This window comes from Tympanuchus pallidicinctus, unplaced genomic scaffold (genome assembly GCF_026119805.1).
Source record: "Tympanuchus pallidicinctus isolate F22 unplaced genomic scaffold, pur_lepc_1.0 scaffold14, whole genome shotgun sequence".
Classification (NCBI taxonomy): domain Eukaryota; kingdom Metazoa; phylum Chordata; class Aves; order Galliformes; family Phasianidae; genus Tympanuchus; species Tympanuchus pallidicinctus.
The window spans coordinates 6,658,186-6,684,759 of record NW_026294659.1 but is presented as its reverse complement, the minus strand read 5'-3'; the positions used below and the strand labels follow the sequence as shown (position 1 = coordinate 6,684,759).

At 34.9% G+C, this 26,574-nt stretch overlaps 1 protein-coding gene across 17 annotated transcripts in view; it reads left to right on the top strand.

Moving 5' to 3' along the window:
* Positions 1–26,574, top strand: part of DMD (dystrophin) — a 1,043,395-nt gene that overhangs the window by 782,939 nt on the left and 233,882 nt on the right. For all 17 annotated transcript variants that reach the window (XM_052674157.1, XM_052674152.1, XM_052674148.1 and 14 more), the window contains one exon: positions 20,184–20,373. In XM_052674157.1, coding sequence (XP_052530117.1) covers positions 20,184–20,373 — 190 coding nt within the window. The remainder of the gene's footprint in view (positions 1–20,183; positions 20,374–26,574) is intronic.

Here is a 26,574-nt window from a genome sequence, read left to right as displayed (position 1 = left end):
TGCAGCTGATTGCTGTATATTTACCCTTAGACTTAACTGTTCTGTTTTATAACACTGAAATATAACAAATAGCATTCTAACTTCTTTATTAGCTGAGTTCATGAGTGTTTGTGGCTTCACTTTTGTTTCAGTCAAAGCTCCTTTTTTTAATTTTTGTTTTTGTTGTTGATAGTGTGGAGAGAAATTAAAGGCACATGAACAGATCAATTGGGAGAAAGCTAAAATGACTTGTAAACAGGCCTCTTCTTCTCTTTAAAAGCATTAGCTTGCCAAGAAATGACTGTATTTTTAAAGCAGAAACAACTAAGGGGAATGCAAGCTATATTGCTTGAATTAACAAAAATAAATATGACAGTTGAACTAAAACGTTCTCGAGAGAAAAGAGCACAATGAAGGAAACAGCTATTATTCATTTACTACATGTGAAAATTTGGATTATGGTACTTTTATGTTGCTTCTTTCATTTGTAAGCACACATTTTATGTGAATTATCGTATAAAATATGAAAACATGCTTAAATTGCTCCATTCTTGGGAATCCACCAAATGTGGAATAAATTTCACTAACTTTAATATTAAGCTAAAAATGTGCTTAGATCATTCTTAAATGGAGCATATATTACGATGGTAATTGCATACGTTCTCTGAGAATCGCTTAGGTTTCCAACCCAGCACTGTGTAACAGGCACCTTCAAATATTTGTATCTTCTACAAGTTCCCATGCTCAGTGTCAGTGGAACTTCTGGCTGCCTGCCACATGTTTATCAGTTTTTACTGCTCAAGATGCTTTCCTGGCTCCTGGGATAAGACAGAATGCACATGTCAGTCAAACTATAAAAAGTAGCTTTTTTCCCTACTACAGGGCATGAGCACTGAAAATCATATGTACATGTTTATGTACATATATACACATCTATGTAAATATATGATATATAGAGAGACGGCTTGGCCATTCTGCTGGAGAACTATGCAGCGTACCTGCACTATTTTGGAAAGACATCTCTGAAGAGGTTTCGTTTGTTCATTTAGGCTTGGATTGCTGATAAGAAAGAATGATTATACTTCTATTTAAAAAAAAATGAACATATCCTTCTTTTAGATTCTCTAAGCCAGCTCAGTATTTTGCTTTCCATTCTTTCTCTGTTTTGAGGGTTGATCTGCATTCCTAAAATCAGTGTAATTCCATGGATATGGAACAGCTATTAAATTTCTTTCTGTAGACACGCATTATTTGAGTGCAGTGAAACAAATAAATTAAAAGTGTTAGTGAGCATGGGAACCTTGCTTGTACTTCTGTGCCTGCAGTTGTTCTGGCTATGGAGCTGTATTAGTGTGAATGTGAGCAAGAAATCTATACAAACATAAGACCTAGGATAAACAGGATACTGGTCAAGTGTCCTATGTAAATATCCTGATTTTAACAAGCCACGGTGTAATAACATTTATTTTTTCTTCATATTGATGATTTTTTGATTGTCTTTGAAACAATTTGTGAAACTCAATAAAGTAGATACATTACTGACTGCCTTTTACAACCAGTATGTCGTGCCAAAACTTGTTATTCACAGCAGCTTAACAATAGATTATAATTTAAAACTGCAAAGACTGCTGGAAAGCATTGCAATTGTAGGGCAATCATTTTGTTTTGTAAGAGACCTTGATAGTACATGTTAATATTGATTCAGTTTGTAATTTTGAAAAATAAATTTCAGTTTAGGGTTTTGCCACATACTGTCTTTGAGATCTTTGCTTATTTTTGATTCTATAAGAATTTGAATTCTTTTATTAGGTCCATAAAAGAAAAACCTTGTTAGATGAAATCAAGACTTTGCAGTCTCAGATAATGCATCCAATATTGTATTAAAGGGTAAATAATTTTATACATCCTCATATATGAAGAACTAATGTTGCCCTGTTGACAATTCTTTTGAATATGAGGAGAGACTAAGTTGCATTGTTTATTGTTGTCATTTGTTTGCTTATAAAAAGCATTCAATCCAGACAAAAAGGTGCAGAACTTCTTTCATTTTCATGAAACTCATTTGCTTCCTTTCCTCAATGTCGCAGTCTGTGCTTCTCCAAAGCTTCTCTGCAGCAGTCTGTAATGAAGAATTTACCAACATTAACCTTCCTGTGATGTGAAAATATTAAGACTTTTGTGTGTAAAATAATAGTATCTTTGAAGGTAAAGGATTAAGATGTTTTTTTTCTTTTTTCCTTCCATTGTTAATGCTTGTGTAAAACACTGCTCATGTTTTACTGTGTAAAATATCATCCCTCAGCATTTCTACATATATTAAAGATTAAACCAAATACAGATATGTAGGGAGAAGGATTGTTTTATGATGATAGATAAAATATTGTTACCTATGTGAAAGGCAGCCTACTAACTGTCTACACTAAGAAACAAATATTTGCATAGAAAATACAATCTCAAGTTTGTCAGCAGTGACATCACTTAACATTGTCGCGTCCTTTTTATTTCGCAAGACCTATATAGACAGTGACATTTCAACTGGCTCGTAGGATAATATATAGAAGGAGATAAATGCCATCTGGAGCTGACTTCTTGAAAGTCATCTTGTCTGGTTGTGTTTCAGTTTTCACCTTACTTTGTTTTCCATTCAGCTGTCTGCACTTTTCCTGTAGCACTGCCACCACTATGCAGATCCAAGATTCAAAGTCAGCTGAGGGTACCAAAGCCTGGTTTGTGAGAAGAAAGTCTTGGATGTGCAATGCTTTCAAAAGTCTGATAGGTTGAACTGAAAAAGCAAGCTACTAAGAATGTGGCATGATTGGTCATTTTTACCTTTATGATCATATTCCTAAGATTTTGAGAATTTGTTTGAGTATTGGGGAGGAAAAAAAAAAAAAAAAGATGAAGTGCTCTTGAGTTATTCCAGAAAAGGGTAGCATCTGCATTCTACTAAAAGAATCTGTGGGACTTCAGTGACAAGTTTCTTAAAACTTAATACCAGTGTGAATAAACTGAATGCCCCTGCCACTTGAATAGATACATCTGTGAGCAAGAAACTCTATTACTCCCAGAAAGGCAATAGATCATCTGGAGTTTTGCTGAGTCCACATAAGCAAACAGAAATAACCTCTAAGAGAAAAGTGGCATTGTTCTTAAATTCATTTTGTTCAACTTATTTGTTACAGAGTTGGTTTGTTCAGGTTTTTTAGACTTATGAATTCAGTTGGCTTACAATTTAGTGGGTTGGATTGTTAACTGTAATCCAGTGCTAATGATTTCACTGCAGAAAATTAGAGGATGACAGCACTGACATTTCTCAAAGAGACCTTTAGCCTCAGATACTGAAAGCAAGTCAATTATTTAAACTAAGCAGAAGAACCTGTTGTAGAATATCTGAAAGACCATTCCTTACTGCTCAGACAGTTACATTTTTCCATTTTCATTTATTTTTCTTATTCCTGCTTTTATTTTGGACTCAAGTGAAAGTAAATTTTACTGCTCTGTTTGTATTTAATCTGCTAAACTGTATTCCTTTGTTATGCAAATGAAACAGTTATCATGCTATAGTGCAACCCAAGGGGACAAAATCCTTAAATAGTTTACAGCAAAGCATTCTAAGTGGAGAGCAATTTCATGTGCTAACATGAATTATATTCACAGCTTAATATGGAAACACTCCCTAGAATTCTTATTCTTTTGCATCCATGGGAGAAGCAGGAGGAGCCATGTACTAAGGGAGCTATGAGTAAACTTGATTTTGTGAGAGAAAACAGAAATGTCTATTTTTGTACTTATTCCTTTAGGAAATTAAGACAATTGTGTTGTTTTTTTTCTTAAAGGTAAGATTTTCAGAAGAGAATTTAGAGAGTTTTGATCTCTGTTTCATCAACAAAAGAAGCTAGTGCTCTGTGCCCTGCAAGTCCAATCTTTATTTCCTGTTAGTCTGCAGATAAATTAGCAAACTGATTATTGTTCTCATCCAGAGCCTATTGCAACAAATGAATGTCTTTCCTTTCCCCTCAATAGGCATCTTATCAGGCTTCATGTCCTTTAAAACAAACAACTGAACAGAAATTAATAAAGCTGATGGACTAGCAGAGTGCCAGCACAAAGGAATTTGACCTTAGTTGTCATTTTTTGTTTGCATTATTATTCTCATGATGTCCTTGTTTAGTTTTCTCCCGGTGTTTTCGATGGAATTTTTTTACAGACTGTTCCATTAATATTGCAGGCATTGGTATTTCACTGTTGTTTAGCTTCTGATCACCTCCTATACAGACAGTGTAAGCTTTCCCCTTACAGCCTTGTCAGTCACACTCTTAACTGAAAGAACCACTGAGTCTGCTAAATCCTTGATCTCCTTGATGTTGTCACCAACTGTGCCTATTTTATAAAAGTATTTTTTGCCTTTTCTGTTTCTCTGAGTTTCAACTTGCGCCACACGTTTTGTTGTATAAACTAACAAAGGAATTGACAGCGTACAATGATTTTTTTCTTTCTGGATAAGAATCAGTGGCAAGAGGGGCAAATTGTGACAATTGTGGTCAAATTCCTGGCCAAAGCAGAAGGAAATGGGAAAACAGAGTTAGAAATGTACTATTGTTATATTCCCTCAAATATGGGTGGTGAGAAATCATTGTTGAAAGGTGACGTTAAACCCATAGATCTAAGGGTAAAGGGAAGCAAGGAACTTGTGAGAAGGAAATGTGCAGCATGTTCACCTTGTTTAGCATTCAGTATGCATCACATCTTTACCATTACCCAAAATTTAATTGTACTGTGCTACATTTCCTGACAAATTTTAAAATGCAGAGCTCTTTATCTTCCACTAAATATTATATGCCCCTGCACACTATAATAATAGCTCCTGCAAATGATAAGAAATAGTAGGTCCTGGAATTACTATTTTAGCTGACATGTCTGTACATTCATCCTTTGTACAAAAGACATAATCAGTTATGTAGCTGATATGTATCAGCTAAGAACACCAGTGCCCTGTGGCAATGAATTGATACAGGTCCACTTTTTTTTTCTAAGTATTATTTTTATCTCTTTAAAATGTGTTTTGTATCTTTGAGGCTCCGTTTGTTCACCTGACTTAATATATGGTTAAAGCAGATTTATTGGAATTACTCCAAATGCCATGCTTGCAAAACCCATTTCCCACTTTCTGTATTTCCTCTTATTACTATCTTGTTTTCTTTTTTTTTCTTTTTCATATCTTTAGTATTATTTATATACTTCTTTATTTTTCAATTCAAGTAAAATTAGACCTCAGTCTAATTTTTCATTTCTTTTTTATTTCTTTTTTATTTCTTTTTTGGTCTTAGTTGTACTCCACAACAACACAACTTATGATTTCTGTGGTTTGTTTTGTTGCTGTTTGTTTGTTTCGTTAGTTTGTTTTAAAAAAAAAAAATAGAGATGCTGCTGTTTATTGTTAATAATGGTGGAGAATTCAGTAATTTCCATCAGTCATAGTGTTTAGAACATGGCTGAGACTGATACTTCACCTATGTTAATTAATTATCAATAAACTCTATTGCTTTGTTATGAGCTATATACTCTTAACTGATTATGAAAGGATAGGGTTTTTTGTAATGGCTGAACTATAAGTCTCATAAGTGTGCATTTACTCCAAAGGATGGAAAGGAATTCATAAAACCATAAAATGGCTTGGCTTGGAAGTGACCTTCAAGATATAATACCAACCCCTCTATCATGGGCAGTGCTGCTACTCACCAGATCAGACTGCCCAGGGTCCAGCCTGGCCTTGAATGCCTTCAACGATGAGGCATCCACACCTTCTTTGTGCAACCTGTTTCAATACCTCACCACCCTCTAAGTAAATCATTTCCTTGTAATATCTAAACTAAGTATCTGTTAGTTTTAAACCATTCCTTCAGTCCTGTCACTGTCAGATCATGTAATAAGCTCCCTGCTTATAAGCTTCTTTAAAGTATTGGAAAACTTCAGTGAGAATGGAGCCATCTCTTCTGCAGACTGAAGAAACCCAGCTCCCTCAGCTTTTCTTTACAGGAGCAGTGCTTGAACCCCCCGATCATCTGCATGGCCCTCCTATGGACCTATCCAATAGCTCCATGTCATTTTTGGTGACCACACCAACGATCTCCAGTGAAGAGTGTGTACAACAGAGTTAAAGATGGGCATAACATTAATGCCTATTTTTTTGGTTCTACTAATCTTTCAGGTGCTGGTGCTATTAGTATAGCAGGTGCTATTCACATCTTCATTAAGCAGTTGGTCTTGATTTTAAATACTTATTTTCTTCAAAGCCACAGGTAGTTCAGAACCCAATAGTATTAACAGTGTTCTTTGTATTGGCTGGTATTTGGGACACATCTATATTGAATCTTTATGCTATCACATTCCTGATAATTCATACCATCAGAAATTGTCCAATTATTCTTCCTTGACTAACCAAAGTAAATTTTCCACCTTGCTCTTCACACCCTTTTCCTAAAGATTAATTAATGCACTGAAGAAAAACCGAGTGCATCTCCCCAGCACAAGCTCCTAGTGTTCAAGATTAAACAATATTTTCTTTGAGTATATTTTTTCAATCTATTTTGTTTTATCCAAGACATTCTTGCAGCAAAACTTTGCCTCCCTGTCATGATTCCTGAATAGCTTCCTGTGTAGAGACTTTACCTATGGATAGTAAAAATACTGCTTTATTGTCATTTTCATCTTTTTTTTTCAATCAATTCTAATACAAATTTGGCAAGTACATCTTCCGAAGTACTTAGGTTCTTATTGGACCAGAAAACACATATTAAAGAAATCTAGATTTACATTTACACATGAATGCAGAAATCTCTCTCTAAGTACTCATATTACATAGAGGGCTTCATTTCTGTTCTTGTCCAAGAATGATTGAAATGCAGCTGCTTAGTACTTTGTTATTTTTATGTGTTTTCACTTTCTAAATGTATATTTTTTAATGTAATGTCTCTCTGTGGAGGGGCAACATTTAGCTAGCCATAAATATTAAATGTAACTGAATATTATTACATTTTGTGTGGTGTCATCAGCAGTTTGCTACATGTATGACATGGTTAGCTTAGACTGTGTCAAGTGAACTAGTCATATTAAATTTGCTAGAATACTGTCACTACTTGATATTTGGGGCTACTAAAATTAGTAAGATAAATAAGCTGCTCTTGTTCAGGTTGTCATTTCGAGTAAGTTGTCACACATGAGACAACCAGATTTGAACACAGGGTTTTCTTTAAAATATTTTAAGCATTTCAAGTAATTGAGACAAATTATTGCAGGTATTGGATAACAGATAACAGGACTTCATTTTAGATCAAAGGTATGCATAGTCGAGAAAGAACTATATGAATTACTCCAATAAATCAAAATGCCATATAAACATATTAAAAATCCATAAAAACAACGTGTCATGGTAATGCCACGTTTGAAAATATGTATTTTCTTAAACACTTAGTATTTTTAACCTGTAGATAAAATAAGGTTGTACAGTGTGTAATTCAGTAAAGTATGAAAAGTTAGAGATCCATGGCTGTTTTCAAACATGGAATTTTTGATGGTCTATTTTAATAGTGAAGAACAATTTTATGGCTTATTTGTATGCTGTCTTGCACACATACCTGACTGCAAAGGCAGAATGGAATAGATTAAGTAATGCTACAAGCTGTTGTTTTCTTTAATCAGTAATGCATTTTATACATCTATTTGTTTGCATTTTGAATAGGAAGGTTAACAAGTTCTCTGTGGTTCACCTGTGCATAACTAATGAATGTATTAATATCGGTTGAACTTTGTTTTTATTAATTGCAATACAAGGCAGCTCTCTCTAGAGTTTACTTGAGGATAAGCTTAATAATAATAAAGAATAATAAAAACTTAGTTTACTTTCTCATGATTATGTTGAGAGAACCTGTTTCTGATTTTTAATGTTTTACTTTAATTTTCTTCCTGTTAATTGTTGACATACCTCTTCTAATCTGATTTCTAGGAATCATTTGTAGTGCTAGGATGTTAAAAAAAAAATATCAATATGAACAGTGAAGTGGACTGAAGGGCCTGAAGCATCTCCCATGTGAGGAAAGGCTGAGTAACCTGGATCTGTTCAGCCTGGACAAAAGAAGACTGAGGGGGGGTCTGATGAATGTTATAAATATCCAAAGGGAAGTGGGAGGCAAATCACAGAATCACAGAATTGCAGGGGTTGGAAGGGACCTCCAGAGATCATCGAGTCCAACCCCCCTGCCAAAGCAGGTTCCCTACAGCAGGTCGCACAGGTAGGCATCCAGGCAGGTCTTGAACATCTCCAGAGAAGGAGACTCCACCACCTCCCTGGGCAGCCTGTTCCAGTGCTCCGTCACCTCACTGTAAAGAAGTTCTTGCGCACATTGGTGCAGAACTTCCTATGCTGCAGTTTCCAGCCGTTTCCCCTTGTCCTGTCTCCACTCACCACTGAAAAGAGTCTGTCCTCGCCATTCTGCCCCCCACACCTTAGATATTTATAGACCTGGATCAGGTCCCCTCTCAGTCTCCTTTTCTCAAGGCTGAACAGACCCAGTTCACTCAGCCTTTCTTCATAAGAGAGATGCTCCAGGCCCTTCACCATCTTTGTGGCCCTCTGCTGGACTCTTTCCAAGAGATCCCTGTCTTTTTTGTACTGGGGAGCCCAGAACTGTATGCAGTTGAGATGAGTCAAATGAGAAATGGATGAGGCCATGTTCTTTTCAGTGGTGTGTAGTGATAAGACAAGAAGAAATAGCCTAAAGCTTGTATGTAGGAAATTCAAACATGCAGAAGAAGTTCTTTACAGTAAGAGTGACAAAGCACTGGAATAGGTAGCCCAGAGAGGTTATAGAGTTGCCTTCTGTGATATTCAAGACCCATCTGGATGCCTATCCGTGCAACCTACTGTAAGGGTCCTGTTTTAGCAGGAAAGTTGAACTCAATGATCTCTTGATGTCCCTTCCAATCCCTGTGATTTTGTGTAAACTGTCTGAATGGCCAGGCCCAGAGAAGGTGGTGATTGGTGTCGTGAACACTTGTTGGAGGCCCCCTTAGTGGAGTACCTCTAAGATCTATGCAAGATCTGATCGTAGATTAGCATTTAACATCTTCCTTAGTGTTTTGATGGAAGAGACAGAACGTACCCTCTACATGTTTGCAGATGACGCAACTGGGAGGAGTGGCTGTTATGCCATAGGATCATTCAGTCATCCAGAGGCACCTGAACACCAGAAAGGGACTTACAAGAACTGTTCTCTGTTTCTGTGACCAAATATGTGACTGTTTCTCTATTAACTTCTTAAAATGTTCTCTACTACTCATTTGTCTCAGAATCAAAAGTTACTTTCTTTTTTTTTTAACTATACCATAGTTAAAAGCTATGCTATTATCTTTCTAATGAATAGATAGTGCAGAGAGAGGCTGGAATTCTTTTGAACTTTTCTTTTCAAAATTATCCATCTGGAAAAATATCCATAGTTAACTCTTGATATTTCTTGAGGCTTTTCATATCCATGTAATGAATGGGATCTATTTTTTGCAGGATCATTTCAATGTATGCTACTTGTTTTTTTTTAAAATCTCATTTACTAGAGATGGTTACATAAAATGATTATCAAATTAGTATTTTAGAATGTATTGCCATGCCATTTCACCTTTGAAAAACTGTAAATGTGAACATATTTTTTGGAAGATGATCTGGACTAAAATTTTTAAGCTAACTGGGAAAGCCGAACTGAAACGAAGACTGCCAAACAGATTTTGATCTTAAGATTCGATGATGATTATTGTGTCAAATAAAATCACTTCTGGGGGCTTTGAGCTGACAAGAGTTAGGCTTTCTATTTAGAAATAGCAGCTAGGTGGAAAGGAATTATTACTAAAGGTGAGCTAAGTTCCTTCTACAAAGAAAATAGGCTTCAAGAACCCTGATATTTTGAAATGTCATCTCACATACAAGCTAGTTCAATGTTCATTGATGCATATAATATACAAGACTGTTTTGAATTTATCTGTTAGTTAAATAGCAGAAATATAAAGCTATGCTTCCTTAAAAGACGTTATGGTCTACTTCATCGGTTTCATTCAATGAGTTGAAAATAGAATTATGAAACCATTTCTATGAACAAATTTGAGAACAGGTGTAACTATGTTAGGAAAATAAGATAGATCTCCCTAAGCCTTGGATAACTTATTTGGAATGTAAAATTGACTCTTATATGAGTGATTCCAAAAAGATGAATTACAAGCCAAAACAGGCGTATTTTCAACTAATCAATCAACTAATGATTATTTAAAAGCTTTTTGAACTGGAAGAAAGCGTCACAAATATTGTGCTGTTTAAGAGTTGCATTTGGAATAGGGTCAGAATTGCATAGGAGCATGCAAAATCTTATGTATATCCACTTGTGCCATGGTGTTTCATACACAAATAGTCAGATCTCCTCGCTCCCAAACTTAGTGTTCTGGTGCATGTAAGCCTGTCTAAAATGTCCAGAATTGCTCTTTGATGAATTTGTCTGCTAAGAATTTTTACCTTTTGAAATTTATCTGAAAAAAACAGTTAAGGTAGTAATGGTAGAACTACCACAAAATGTCCCATTCCATTTGAAGTTTCCTCAGTGAAGTTAGGATTTTCTCTGAAAGGTTTTTATATCAAACACTTACTGAGTTCTGCTGAACTGAGTGAATGTTTCCTGAACTCACTGAATTTGGCTCTGGAATTTCATAATATCTATTTTTTTTTTAATTAACTAACATTTTATATATATATGTGATATATATATAAACATATATATATAAAACTAGTTCTCTGTTTTCTTCCAAGTTCTGTAGATATTCCTTAATGATCGTTAAGTATTACTCTGCATTTTCATATTATCTTCAGTTGTATTTCCTTTTGTATTACAGTGTTTCTGCAGCAGGACTATTTCAATCCCACTAATTCCTTACTGTGGGGAACTTATTCAATTTCAGATTTCTGAAGGAATCTGAAACCTGAATAGTAAATAGTAATTACATATACAAGATACAGTGATTTTTTACAACTAATATTATGGTATTAGATTATCAAGATAAGAAACAGTAGGTAATCTACCCTTTCTCTGTCTTATATGGATGCTATCCAGATTTGGTTATCACTTCTTCTGACTTAAATATCACTTTGCTGGACAATGACTGACATCTTTTTTTTATTTCTGTTTTTAGTAGTTCTATGTGTGTTAAAATACACTGATACAGCAGATATCAGTATTTTTCAGATATTTCGAGTCTATCTCATAGTATCTTTGTGTGATGTGAGTACTGTTTCATATCCAGGTTTTAGGAAAGGAAAAACGATGTGTTACATAGGTGTTTATTTAGTTTTACTGCCACTTAACATGATGATGCAATTAGAACTGTAAGTGCTGCCAGGGAAGCTTTCCAGTCTAGAAACTGGGGCTTATTTCTCTTGAACAGCAGCAAATCGCTATTCTGCTGGGCCACAAACCTCAACCCTCAAAGGTTGCAGTTTTAAATGAAATCTGCACTAACAGTTTAATAGTATCCTTTGTGAGTCCTAATTGATTTCATGTAATGCCATCAGTGCTTTTTATAGTCTTATTAAATTGAGTTTTCTACAGTAATTAAGAGTACGAAAACCAGTGCCTTTAGAACTCAATTATTTTCATCATCAGGTTTAATTGCATTTCAATGTCTTAGAAAGCCAAGATTGTATCTTAACAAATTATATCTGAGTAATTAATATGCTTTATGTGACATGGCAATGTTGACTGTGTTGGAATCTCAAAAAATGAAATGTTTTGGGATCCAAGGAAAAACATAATTCACAGAATCATAGACTGTGAAGTGTAAAGAGGACCTGATGAGAACAATAACTTCTTTCCTTCTTCTGTTAGAATAACAGACCATTTCTGTCTGTCTGGTTTGGATTTTAGGATTTCTTCATTCTCTGACTTCTATATTTAATGGGAATACTGGAATTATTAAATCCTATCTCCCATGTTTTCTTGGAACATTACTCAAATCATACAGAAAATTAGACTGTAATCATTCTGTGAGTTCAAATAATTTAGTTTTGGGGAAATAAAGTATTTAAAGTTCAGACTAAGGGCTATTAAATATATATATGTGTGTATATATATATATATATATATATGTTGTTTGAACATTACTCTGTTCCTACAAGTCATCTTTAATGATAGTTTGTGTGTCGACTGTGACAGTTGTGTGCTATTTTTATTCCCTTTTCTTTAACTTAGTAATTTTTAACATTTCCTCGCTGGAAAATGATTTGTTTTACTTAAAAATTTATTAATGGATAAGAAATCCCAAGTAAACATGAACTGCTTACAATAACATAAAACATAACCTTAAATGAGTTTTTAAAGGAATTCAGATGATCTGTTCAGTTTCAAAAGGCCAATGATGAGTTTTCCTCTGTGATATCATAGGTCGTCTGCACTGATATCAGCAGATGCTTGTTTGAAAAGAAGTTATTTAAAGTACATATGTGATTTTGTGCTCTGCTATGCAGTATTTCCTTTGCTTTTTGAAACCGTTCTCAGTGTGATAAATAATGGTGCAGAAGACATGGTGGATTAATATCCAATGTTGATCTGAAACATCGTGGATACATATAACTTTCCTCCCTTCTTCCTTGTTTCTCATTAAATATCAATGGTGCTTTGATAAAGAAAATTAAAAAAACAGTCTAAATTCAAATATATGCTTTTCAATTGCTTTAGTGTCTTCAATATCAAAGAGATGAGTTCAAAGGAAAACGCTATTTATTTAAATTATTTTTGTTGGACTCACAAAGAGAAAGTTTTTAAGAGAACTGTGATAAGAATAGGAACAAGCCAGCCAATGAACAATATTAAAATACATAGTCCATCTGTTTTTCTGAAATAGTTTCTGTTTATTGCTACATTCATTTTCTTAAGTACATAAACACCAGAAATGTGTTATTATAATGTATTTTCAAGTTCTGCAGTTTTACAATAGAAAAACATTCTGGGGAAAAAAAAAAACAAAAAAAAAAAAAAACAAGCAAACCAAGAAAAAGAACAATTGCATCTTGCTCAGCAGAACATCTAAGTAGTTTTCTAGGTTTTCCTTCCTACATCCCAGTAGATCACTGGATCAAAATGTCAAAACATAAATGTGAGTGAATAAATGTGTACAGAAAGTACCCAGGCAGTGGTGGGAATCTTTTTCAGATGGCTGAATCAGTGCAATGGTGCCTGATCTTTCTCCTGAGGTCCCAAGAAGGGCATTTTTTTCTTGTTCATTCAAAAATCTTTCCTTCAGTGATACAACATCTTTCCTCCTCTTCAGTTCTCCAACTCAGCTGTCTTCATGGAAGTATTGTCAGGGATAAAGATCAGACAGAGATGTCTAGAAGGCTACTTTTGTCTTTTTAGAAGTTGAATTTTCATCAGGCTTGTCCCTTAGTCTTTACACGGAAGGACAAAAGCACAAAATAATAGAAAAAACCTGAGAGACAATCTTTCAAGTTCAAAATTCTGTAGCATTACATCAAAGCTTTCCTAGTTCCTTACCCAGAACAGTGAGAACCAAGAGCCTCTGGTTAAGAGTCAGCTACATCTGAACTCTGTTCTCTGGAGAAATTCAGATGCTGGTTTTGTAGCTCTGTCCTTAGGAGCACTTTGCAGCTTTCTTGTCTTTGCTACACAGAAGTCATTTCAAAGATGGAGTTATATACAGATAATATTATAAGAAGTCATTCTGCTAGCTTGGAATAACTATTTCAGATCATGAATTAGAGAATGGTTTTCAGAGTGTTCTGAAAAGAGTTTCCAGAGGCATTCCAGAGTTAATTTGATAATCAATCATGTATTAACATATAATAACTTTAATTGTCACTATAAAATATAAATTGCTATGTTCTGGAAGGAAATTTCTCTAAGCAGAAGTCCAAAAATAACTTCATAGGGTTTATTTTGAATTTGTGTTTTAAAATGCTATCAAAGATGAGTTATTTTTAGGATTTCATGTTACATTTCTGAATTGAAAATTGGTAGTCATTTTCTCTTCATATCTGTGACATCTCTTACTGCTTCCACTCTGCCAGAGGTTAAATTATCCTACCTCTTTGTGATTGCTTCATTATCAGTTCAAGTTAAAGCAGTTGAAGAAAAGTTAGTAGTAAGAGCTTAACTGTATTTTGTAAGAAAAATTAAATCTTACCATAAAGTTTTGCAGTTGCTTCTTTGTCAGAAAGAAGCAGAAGTGCTACGATCCTCATGGAAGAAGTGTAAACTATTTCCATCATTACTAGGCAGACGTATGTAACTCAAATTGTCCTCTGATAGCTGGCCCCAAAAAAAGAAAATTGAGGTAGCAGGGGTTTTTTGTTTTGTTTTGTTTTGTTTTTTCTTTTACTGTGTAGAATAGTAATGTCAAAAAGGAGAAAATACAGTTCTACACCAAGGCACATGAAGAGCAGAAGTAAACCTTTTACTGATGTTTTGCCAGCCTGTAGTCCAGGTTGTTTTATTTTACAACACAGTGCAATAACAGTAGATCACCACAGCCTGCAGATGGAAGTGTGATTTAGTGATCTGTTGAAGGTTGAATGATGCTGTATTTCTCCACTCTATCACCTTTAAAGAAACACCTGCGGAACATACATTTCTGTTAGTCCTTTATAAATATTTCTGTGCTCACTCTTCTTCAAGATGTTTCTGTATGCGTTCTCTACAGTACACAGTCTAGTGTATATTGGGCATAATGCACTGCACTTAACAGTTTCCTTTTAACTGAGCATCTGAAAACATTAAGCACTGACTCTTGACACATATGTTGTAAGGTAAATAAGCATTACAAACTCAAATAGACAGATCTTCAAAGAATGTAAATGATTCATTTCAAGTATTGTAGGACTTCTTTATGTTAAGGGTGACAGAGTACTGGAATGGGCTGCCCAAACTAGAGGTCATGGAGTCTCCTTCTCTGGAGATACTCAGAACCCACAAGGACACTCTCCTGCTCAACCTCCTGTAAGGAACCTGCTATGATTATGTGATTTTGTGTAACACAGTACAGATAATGTCAATTTTAATTAACTTAGTTAACTTTTAGTGAATTTAGTTAAAAATACAGTAACTTGCTTACAGACTTAAATATCATACAGACTGCAGATAACTTCATTTTTAACTTTTTTATCTTCTCAAGCACTTGTAAACAGCTGTATTTCAAAGTACAAGCTCTAAAAGTTCTTCCTGTTCTACCAGTGTCTTGCAGTGGAGGCTGCTATTTTTTTCAATCTTTGCTAACCTTTTTCTGTGAATACAGAGGTGCACACTTGCACATTTTGTGTGACTTACTTCATCTGAGATGCTTTCACTTTATTCCTGTTTGAAACTTTCAGCCAATACATTTGAAAAGAGCACCATGATTTCTGTTTAACAAAATGTGTGATAATCAGAATTGGTCAGTTCTCTATCACTGATGTCACTTGGTCTTAAAAATTGGTCCCCAGACTAGACTGTGAACTATCTCAACTTTCTTTAATTGTGTAAATTTTAAGCTTCATAATATGTAAGTTAGTCATGTAACCTAGCAACGGAGTCAAGAGAAAAAAAAATTGACCTTGAATCTAGTTCAACAGATCTGTAGAGAGAGAGAGAGGGAGGAGGAGGAATTAAATTCCAGAAATGCTTGCCTCTGTGTTTTGCAGGGGGAGTGTTGTTGCCTGTCTTCTGAATGTCTAGATCAAAATAAGATGAATTCCACCATCAGTATTTCTCCCAGGGATATGATATTTTTGTATTGCAGTAGAACAGAGAAAAGAAGGATCATCTGGTTAAAAATCATTATTCCTTGAACATCTTACAGTATTGCAGCAGTATTTTGTAGTCTTTCTACCATTGAGTCGCTCTGCTTCTTGTTCTATTCTTACAGTTAGCAATCACTACAAAATTAAACATATTTTGATGTTACAAAGTAACAAGAAAACAGCTTTATTTTGCTTTTGTGAATAATTTCCTGTTCAATATATGTATTTAAGTCTCTGCTATAATTTTATGTGGCACCTTACCACATGCTGGATTTTATATTCATCTTTATTCTTTATTTTTAGACCTTTTCTGTATTCTAAACTCATAATTTTGAAGTAATTGGAATGCCAAATAGAATGAAGCTTATTGATACACTGTAAAGTTATGAATGTAGGTGAATGCTAGGCTTAGCAAAATTTAAAAAGCAAAGTACTAAATATTTTCTGGTGAGTGTATTAGGAAGTTTGTAGATAAGCAGAAGACACTTGTAGTCTGAGAGTAAGATGGGCTGTAAGATTTCTGTGTATCATAGAAGTACTAGTACTTCATAATTAAAACCTTCTTTACTCAGATCAGTAAATTGCTGTATTTTGTAATGTAGTCTGTTTCTTTAAAAAAATAAATCCTGATTTTGAGTAATACTTCTAATAATTCTTCCTTTCTATCTAGTTTTTTGTATCTGTGCTTGTGTTCTTATGTATGGAGAAACTTCAAGTCCTGAGATACTCTTCCCTACTCCCCACCCCTCCATTTTTTTTTTTCCCTTAACTCCTCACTGTGTATTTGCAGGATATTGTTACTAGAGTTAGACTTGCTAATGTCTATAAGATGGATCAGAGGGAAGGTCCAAGAAACTACAGACCTGTTAGCCTGACCTCAGTACTGGGGAAGATCATATAGCAGATCATTTGACTATGATAATGCAGTACCTCTGTGACAGCCAAAGGAACAGACCCAGCCAGCATAGGTTTATGAAAGGCAAGTCCTGCTTGACCAATCTCATCTCTTTCTATGACTTGGTGACCTGCCTGGTGGATGAGTGAATGGCTGTTAACATATTCTACCTAGACTTCAGCAAAGCTTTTGACTCTACCTCTCACAGTATTCTTCTGGAGAAGCTGGCAGTGTGTGGCTTAGATGAGTGTAGTCTTTGCTGGCTAAAGAACTGGCTGAATGGCCGGGCCCAGAGAATGGTGGTGAATGGAGTTAAATCCAGCTGACAAATGGTCATGAGTGGTGTTCCCCAGGGGTTGGTGCTAGAGCTTGTCCTCTTCAATATCTTTATTGATGACCTGAACAAGGGGGTTGAGTGCACCCTGAGTAAGCTTGCAGATGACACCAAGTTGGGAGAAAAGGTCGATCTGCCTGAGGGTAGGAAAGCCCTACAGAGGGATCTGGTTAGGCTGGATAGCTGGACTGAGGCCAATGGGATGAAGTTCAACAAGACCAATTGCCAACACCTGCCTTTTGGTCACAATAATAACCACGCAATGCTACAGACTTTGGGCAGAGTGGCAGGAAAGCTGCATGGAAGTAAAGGACTCAGGGAGTACTGTTTGATACTCGGTTGAACATGAGCCAGCAGTGTGCCCTGGTGGCCAAGAAAGTCGATGGCATCCTGGGTTGTATCAGAAATACTGTAGTCAGGAGAAGTGGGGAGGTGATTGTTCCTCCACACTCAGTAGTGGTGAGGCCATACCCTGAGTGCAGTGTTCAGTTTTGGGCCTCTCACTACAAGAAAGACATTGAGGCCCTGTTGCACATCCAGAGAAGGGCAATGAAACTGTGAGGGATATGGAGCATAGGTCTTATGGGGAGTGATTTAGGGAACTGGGTTTATTTCCTCTGTAGAAGAGGATGCTCAGGGAGAATTTATTGCTCTCTTCTCCACATCTTCTCCCAGGTAACATCGATAGGATGAGAGGTAATATTTTTAAGTTGCACCAGGTGAGGTTCAGATTGGATATTAGGAAAAAAATATTCTCAGAAAGAGTGGTGAGATATTGGAACAGGCTGCCCGTGTAGATGGTGGAGTCACTGTCCCTGGAGGTGTTCAAGAAACGTGGAGAAGTGGCACTGAGGGACATGGGTCAGTGGGCATGGTGGAGATGGGCTGATGATTGGACTAGACGATCTTGGAGGTTTTTTCCAACCTGAATGATTCTATGATTCTGATTCTATTGCTTGGTGGCTTGTAAGTTACAACGTGCCTTTAATGTTTTGAAGAACTTGAATGTGAAGAAACTGTTTTGCCTGATTTTGCAAAGGCTTTATGTGCTGATATTATCTATTACATGCTTCAAACTGAATTAGAATAGCAGTATAAAGCATATCTTAGAATAGAACTGTGCTATGAAAAACTGGATAAAACATTTTTTGTTTATGTACATTAAACAAATGGGATGCTATTTTTGAACTAAACATTATTACAGTCAACATATTCCAGGCAAAAGATTTTGTAGATCTTATTGTATTTTTTTCTTTTCTGTGTTTATTCTCATTTAATGTATTTTGGTGTAGATAGCTATGATATCTATGAAATTATGTTTTTAGTTTAATAAAAGATCAGACTTTTTTAATAGCAGTTGTTACGAATGTGAATAGTGGCTTAAGCACAAACCTGCTTTATATACATGGAAAATAAATTTGAGCAAGAGATGTCTTCCACTATTCTGAAGCTGTATTTCTCTCTCATCTTAAGAGACCCCTGGGGACGTATTCTAATACATGCTATGTTGTACCAGGCTGGAAGACAGTTCTTACGTAGACAATTCTTGTAGTTGGTGACAGGTGAATCTGAGATCAAAGTCCAGTCAGTGTCTTAAGTTTTAAACTATCTGTGAATGACTTTGTAGCTTGAAGAGAGATGGGACATTCAATAGCTTTCTCAGTTTTTGAATAAAATAAAATCCAAGAATAAATTACTTTTCTCATAAGATGTTTGAGAAGAATGACTAAGATCGTGAAGGATGAAAACTATGGCAGAAATGAGGTAGCTATTGTGAAACTGTCTGTTAGTGTGGTTTGCTTGTCTAAATGAAATGAAGCGATTGTCCTCTTCTGTACTTCGACTGACTGAATTTTTCTGTGCTTACATTTTCTGTTGCATCTTACATATATGTTTGTTAGAAAAACATGTTCTTAGAGACAATTGGCAAATCTCGTCTCATTTTTTAAGTTATTTTCTAACATTAGCTAATACAGTAGCTTTTAGTATGATAGTATTAGTTCTTGGAGTTTACTCTCTCTGCAGGACAAGAAAACACAATTTCAAATGGAGATTAAAACTTAAGAACTTCTCAGTCCCATCTGTAAAGTTATGATGAATTGCCACCTTATAAATTTTATATCTGATGAACTTGTATCTTAGTGTCTACTTGGACAACTGTAACTACATTACAAATCCATCTAGAAATACCCAGATCACCTAATCACTAAATATTGGTGTGTATCAAATTACATTCATTCCACATGAAGTAGAGTAAATTATCATGTAGTTTTACTAAGTGTTGTTTGGGCTTCAAAAAGTACTCAGTCATCATACTGTACAAATATACATGTAATACTGTGGCGACATAGCCGTGACAAACTCACAATAATGAACAGTGTATTGTACTTTTTCTCTTCTCTAAATCCTTATTTAGATCAAGTTTAATGTAAAATCTTCGTGTGTCCATGTAGGATGCCTACCTTCCACAGTAATGCTGATACAACACAAATACACCAAAATATTTGACAGCACCAGAATTGCTGGGGCTTTTGGATTACTTGCCCAGTTTACATCTTAGGTTCTCACCAAAGAGTGTTTGTCTTCTCATTTAAAAACTCTCTTTTATCACATAACTGATATTTTGCAATTCATATCTCATTCATATTTTTAAAAATTAGAAAATAGTAGCACCTTTTTAGTGTTATTAGGGCATAAGCTGTTGAATGCAATTTCCACAGACTTCAAGCCTTAAAAACTAATAATTAAATTCATCACACTGTTCAGAGGCCAGGAACTATTTTGTGCTTTCTAAAAATAAACAGGCTTCACTACAGTACTCCTAATGACAAATAAGAAAACAATCTTTTATAAAAACAGTAGGGTATTTTTTTTACATTGTGTATTTTTCAAGTATGATTTTTTCGAACAATGAAGTAGCTATTTCCTTGGCTTTTAGTTATTTCTTCTAAGAAGAAAAGATTTAAAAAGAAAACACGAACAGCCTCTACCTGCCAAAAGCACAGTATGAGTATATCACTGTAACTAACGTATCTGCAGACACTTATCTTGATTCATAAGTGAAATATGCACAGTGTGTCTTTGTTATATTTTTTATTTAATATTTGATGCTTGTTTTCTTCCTCTGTGTGCTGCATTTGACTTTTTGTATTACACAGGGTTAGTGAACGTGAAGCTGCACTGGAATCAGCCCTACTGATGTTGCAGGAATTCTACCTGGATCTTGAAAAGTTCCTCGCATGGCTTACAGAAGCTGAAACAACTGCTAATGTCCTGCAGGATGCTACACGCAAAGAAAAGACACTAGAAGATCCCCAGATGGTTCGGGAGCTCACGAAACAGTGGCAGGTAAGTCAGGTGCTTCAGTTCAGAGGCATGTCTGTTATCCAACAAGACTTTTTTTTCCCCAGTGTGCAGCTACTCAACAAAATCGAAATAGTACTGAAAAAAAAAATCTGTCTGCTGCTCACCCTTAAGTGTTGCTTTGTTGGAGAGATCTAAGGTCAGTTACAGTGATTCTATCTGACATCTTTCAGCATATATTGAATTTGAAGTGGTGTCTTGAAGTACAGATCAGAAAAGAAACTTTGTTGAAGTGGGTGCTTAGTTTAGTGTTTTTATCTAATAAAAATGAATTATTCTGCCACGTTACAGTCTTGAACTGAGCAAATGACAGAGATGAGAGTTTCTTAAGCATGTCTGATATTTGTAGAGATTACATGAATAGTTTCAAGTTTATTCTGTGTAGCTTAACTGAATTAGTTTTCATCCATTACTTTCAAAGGTGTTAAATGTTATTCAGGTGTTTGGCTGATCATTGTCACCATTTTCTGTGACAATAACAAAAAGAGATAACAATAAAAATTGCCATAGAAAGTATCTGGACAATTTTCAGAGAGTTGTTCTGTGAGAACCAAAAATCTTAATAAAGAGAGTAAATGATGTATTTGGTGTTCGAGAGAATTCAGAGGAGAAAGAAGAATAAATAATGAGATGGTGCTCTTCAGGATCTGTTGTTATACTTTAGTTATACTGTCCTCATTATTATTGAGAGGAATGTGTGTATGTCTGCATGAGTTCTTAAATATCTTAAATATGAGGTTAACTGGCTGTTTTAGAGGGCAGGATCCTATCAAACAAATTAGATGATTTTTATGTTGACAATGCATTCCAAACCTGATATTCTAGTCAGTGAAGACTCTGTTTTTTGGTTTATTTCTGAAAAACATAATGTGAAAAATCATATTTATAAGTGGTTATATGCATAGTAAATGGAAGTATTACTACCTTCTTTCGGCACTATTGTATTAACCCATGGTTTTAACTCTATGACTGAACTGCTGCTAAATTCTGTTATGCTAGAGTTTTGAACCAACAGTCGTGGTGTTGTACAGAAGCAAGATCTGAGCCATTTTTAATAGTGAGTTTTCTTTATAATAGTTGTACTGTACACTTAGACATCTGAAGTCTCCATGTATTTCTGAATTCAGTTCGCATGAACCCAGAGAGCAGGTTTGTGTGGATAATAGTGCTCTACTGAGCAGTTAATCTTCAGTACAAGCTGTCTTTTTCTATTTTGTAGATTAGGTTTGGTGGTATTAAAACAATGGAGTTATCAGGTATTTGCCAAAGTTTTCTTTTGTTTTTCCCATATGATCACTGAAAAATGAATTACTCGTCAAAAAAAGAGATTCCTAAAAATTTAGGTCAAAGTTTTGTTCTTGAATGTACTGGAGCTTTGTAGACCTGTTTATCCATCTAGTAACTAAAGTTCCATCTAATAACTTTTTTTGTAAATTTCCATATAGGTAATGTCCACATCCATAGACAAAAGGAAAAATAAATGTGTACAAGTCCTTCCCCTCAAAAATAAAAGCATAAAAATAGTTACAATTCCATCATGTAAATAATTGCTTTGAACTGTAAGCTTTTTTTCTCTTTTATGCTCTTAAATTGAGATGTAAGATGAAAATTTTGTTTTTTTTTCCCTATTTTTGGTATGTCTTCTAAAGAAAGAAAGATAAAAACTACACTGCAGCTGCCATTTCATTTCTAAAAAGCTGGAATCTTTCTGTTCACTAACCTTGGCTGTACAAGAAAAAATATATATCTTTAAAGAAATATTAGTATGCTGAGGGGAAAAAAAAAAAAAAGAAAAGGCAGCAGTTCTATTGTCTTTTGTTTCTCAAAGATTCATATGTATGTGTCCAGCAGTAGCACAAAACATATGGGCTTTGGGTTAGAATTGGTAATTAAAGGAGCAAATATTTTGACAGTGGTGGTTTTTTAAATTCTTTGTATCTTCGTATTGATCTGCGTCTGTTAGATGGACCTGGTTTTCTTCCTGTGTTATCTGCCTATCTCGGTTTTTGTCAGCCTCTTTGTGTCATTCTTAAGCCTCCTGAAGAAATCTCATAATTCACAAGCAGAAGTGGTTTTCAAATGCCCTTCTCCTGAATGGAGCCTGATTGCTATCTTTCTAATAGCTGGTAGAATTGTCTTGTTTTATTTCTTTTTTTTTTGAAGCCAGAATAATCTAAACCAGGATATTAAAGAGTGGGAATTTTTACTCGTGTATGTAGATAACTCCTTGAATCAAGAAGAAAAGCAGAAAACTCAAAAATACGTTACAGGAGAATTAAGTAATTAGAGAGAAAGAATTTGGTCCAAAACAGCAGAGAGTATATTATAATGATCATTGCAAAAAGATCCTGCAAGGAAGATTTGCAGCCATGCTGCTGTCTGTGCCATTGGAGATATGTCTGTAAATATACATGTTTATACGTATCTAAATCGGCCCAGAGAGCTGCCCAGTACGTGTCTTCCTTGTGCCCTACCCCAGTGTAGGAAAGGCTTGAACTGCTTTCAGCTACAGTTGCATTTTTCCAATTGACTCTTGGTTTTCCATTTGAAATCAGATATATATATATTTTTTCTCTCACCAGGTAGGCCAGGTGCAGGTCGTAGAAGTAAAAAACAGAAAAGGTAGTTTCTGATTAAAGATCACCATCTCCCAATCTTTTGAAAGAAAGTTTGACTAGGCTTATGGAGTTTATAGAAGTGACACTTAAGTGCGATAGATGCAGTTAGATTTGCAGTCTTGTTCTTTATGAAGTTGCATGGACATGCAGACTGTGAAAATATGTGCGATGAGATGTTACAATTCTGTATTACTTTGCTGTTTTTAGGCAATAGATGTAAATCAGTGCTTTGATGAACAATTTTACCTACAAATAATGAAAAAAAACTAAATTTGTGAGCTCGGTAGTAGCTTTATCTCCTTGTCACTAAAGATATTTATTTGTCTTACCCTTGGTGATCTATCAGCTTTTTGCTTTACATTCTGATTGTTATTATGAAAATAATGTTTTGCTGCCCTGAAAGCACAGCAGGAATTGTTTGTCTGGGAAAATCTCTCATTTCTGAGCGTATCCTTTTCTTTACACATTAGAAACAATTTGATCAAATGTCACTAATCTTCCCCTGATGCTCAGCACTTCATTCATTAGCACAGGGAGAAGGTGAGGCTTACATAACCACTTTTTAATTACATGATGATGTATATTATATCAAATGGTTTGCTTATGTAAGCTTGTATTTCTATGCATCACCTGTCTGAATTGACTGCAATGTAGTAATTGAGGTGATTCACACTTTCAAAACACTTTCTGGGAGGATTTTCAAGGATAAAAACCAGTTTCTTCAAAGAGTTGAATGATTATGTGCTGATTTGTATTGTCTAATTTAAATGTATCATGTGTCCCTATCAGGCTTTATTTGATATATAAATATGTGGGAGAGATGAAAATAATGAATTTTCCTTTTCATTTTCATATTTCTAAGAGATACAAATTCTCAACTGTGTTAATTACTCCTCCCATTCATCTTTACAGAAATAATTCTATGTGACATTTTATACAGGTTATTAAATACTAAATGTAATTTTTACATCGTTGTGGATTTATCTTAGTATTTTATGAATGCAGTCACTTTATATTAAGCCTGTAGGTGAATTTACTTATGTATTTTATCACTGAAATTTGACAAAGAATACTGCACATAAACCTATTTTAACAGTAACTAGAGTGTGCTTCTATTCTGTTTACAGATTACCGGATATATCCAAAGTAATCTACAGTGTTGACTGATAAAGATTAAAAGTATGACAACCTAAGATAAATGAGGCAGTCCTAATAGCTTCGGCTTGGAATGTGTATCAATTTTTACCATCTTCATGCTCACTTAACCTATGATCTAGATAGTTTTCCATCAGATTCAGGAGTTTTGGTGTTAATAAGAAAAATATGTAGTGCTGTAAGTTACACTTAAAAATGTGCAGTATGAAGAGTAACAATATTTTTCCGCAGTAGCTAAAACAAGGAACTTCAGGCAAAGCTTTATTGGTGTGTTTGGTTTTTTTTTTGCTTTCCTGTTTCTATCAATACTTCAGAGGTGTTTGGCTATTCTTACTATTTCCAAGCAACTGTTTGGAACAGTACAAAGATGAAGTAGATACACATTCCTCACTCTACTCTTTGAAAAAGCAGAACAGATATTTTAAGAGAATAAAATTTTGCAACTCAATTCCATAACTTACTTATGATTGCTCATCACACTTAATTTTATTAGGTGGTGTACAGATTAGGTCATGACTAATAGAGAAAAGTATTTGTAACATTCTTACTCAGATCAGTTGACTTAATTAGTAATTATTTTATAGTAATTAATTTTCTGGTGCTTCCAGTCTAGATTCTGAGATACTTATTCACTTTTGCTTGAAATCATGCTCTGAAAACTGAAAATCAAGCATGATCATCTTATCTCACGTTTTTTCTTTTTTAAATCTAATACTCCATGTTTACCTATTACACCAGCCAGATACCAATTCTGAAATATAGTCTTCTCCACAGGAAATGTAATAGCAATAGTCAGACACATCCTACTCCATCAGAAGTAGAAGATAAATCCCTAAATATATTTCTTATTGCAAGTGCTATGACAGCCTTATCTGATACAGGGCAAAATACTGTCTCAAAGTGAAAAGTTACGGTATGGATTTTGTGAAATACTTACATAATACTATTTTTTAAATGCCTTGTCAATAAGTGTTCATTTTATTAATTGGTGGAGGATGATCATTTCTTTGTTGTAAAAAGCAAAGATCAAACTGATCGAATGAAAACTCTATGAACATATGAACAGTTTCAGTTTTGATAGTCACAGCTCTCCTGAGCAGCAAGAAGATTCCCTCATAGCCAATTAATGTTTAGTGGCTCTGGAGCTTATGAAGGGGGGAATAAGAAGGATTCAGGCTCTTCTCAGTGGTTCCCAATGACAGGACAAATGGCAGTGGGCACAATCTGAAACACTGAAGGTTCCATAAGGAAAAACAAAACTAGAGTGGTCAAATCACAAAATGTCATCCAGAGGCTTTGTGTTGTCTCCATTCTTGAATATCTACAAAATCTAGCTGGACATGGCTTGAAGCAGCCTGCCACAAGCAATGGGGTTAGATCAGATGACCTCCAGAGACGCCTCTCTGTCTCAAGCGTTTTTGAGATCTCTGGTCTGATTGCGTATAATCACTGTCATACAGTCAATCATTCTGCAGACTAATTAATTTTTACATAAATATACAAATGGAAAAGTAATAACATAAGAGAGTAAGAAAATAAAAATTCTTCTTACTGTTTTATAAGATAATTTTGTAATGGTTTCCCAGGAGTTCATGAATAATCTGTATAAATGAGTGAGGAGAAAAAGCAGATAATAAAAAGAAATGAAGGAGAAGGAAGGAGAATAAAAATAATTACATTTTTTTTAATGGCTCATTACTAGAAACTGATGGCAGACTGAAAGGTGAAAGCTAAATGTGAGAGATGAAACTAGAAAAAGCATTTTTCAGAGCACCATAAATTAAATTTGGGTTTTCTTCTTTTATGCGTGGAATCAAACTCCACAACCTTTTTCCTCCAAGAGCTTTTCTCTTAATCTATTACTCTTACATCTAAAATAATCATTTCTCCAGAAGTCATCATTCAGTTGCAAAATGTGACATGCTTGAAATAATATTTTTTTGAATGATATTTACCTTGGCACTGTTTATTTGAATTGGTACCTTCAGAAAAGGAAGTAGGGACTGTTAGCATAATTCTAGTTCTTGCAGCCTACAGTCTTTGTAGTTAAGGCTACTCACATTAAGCTCCTAATTTGCTAGTAGGACAATATACTTTGTTTAAAAACAAATGAAAAACAACAACAAAAGACAAAAGAAAAATAGTTTTTTGTGTTAATAGCTTTATTTGTAATGGAATGGATTGGATGGAGAGGAAAGAAGTAGTTCACAAAATAAGGTAGCACTGAAAATGTGTAGGTCTGTACTATATACAAATGTGCTCCTGAAGAGCAAGACAAGGATCATATCTATGTTCAGTCAGGTTCTCTGATGTTACTTTTCATTTTTATTTTATGAACCATAGATAGATGTAATAGATGCATTACTCCAGTAGAATAAATGGCCAAGTAGTTTAATGTCTTACCTCTCAACTA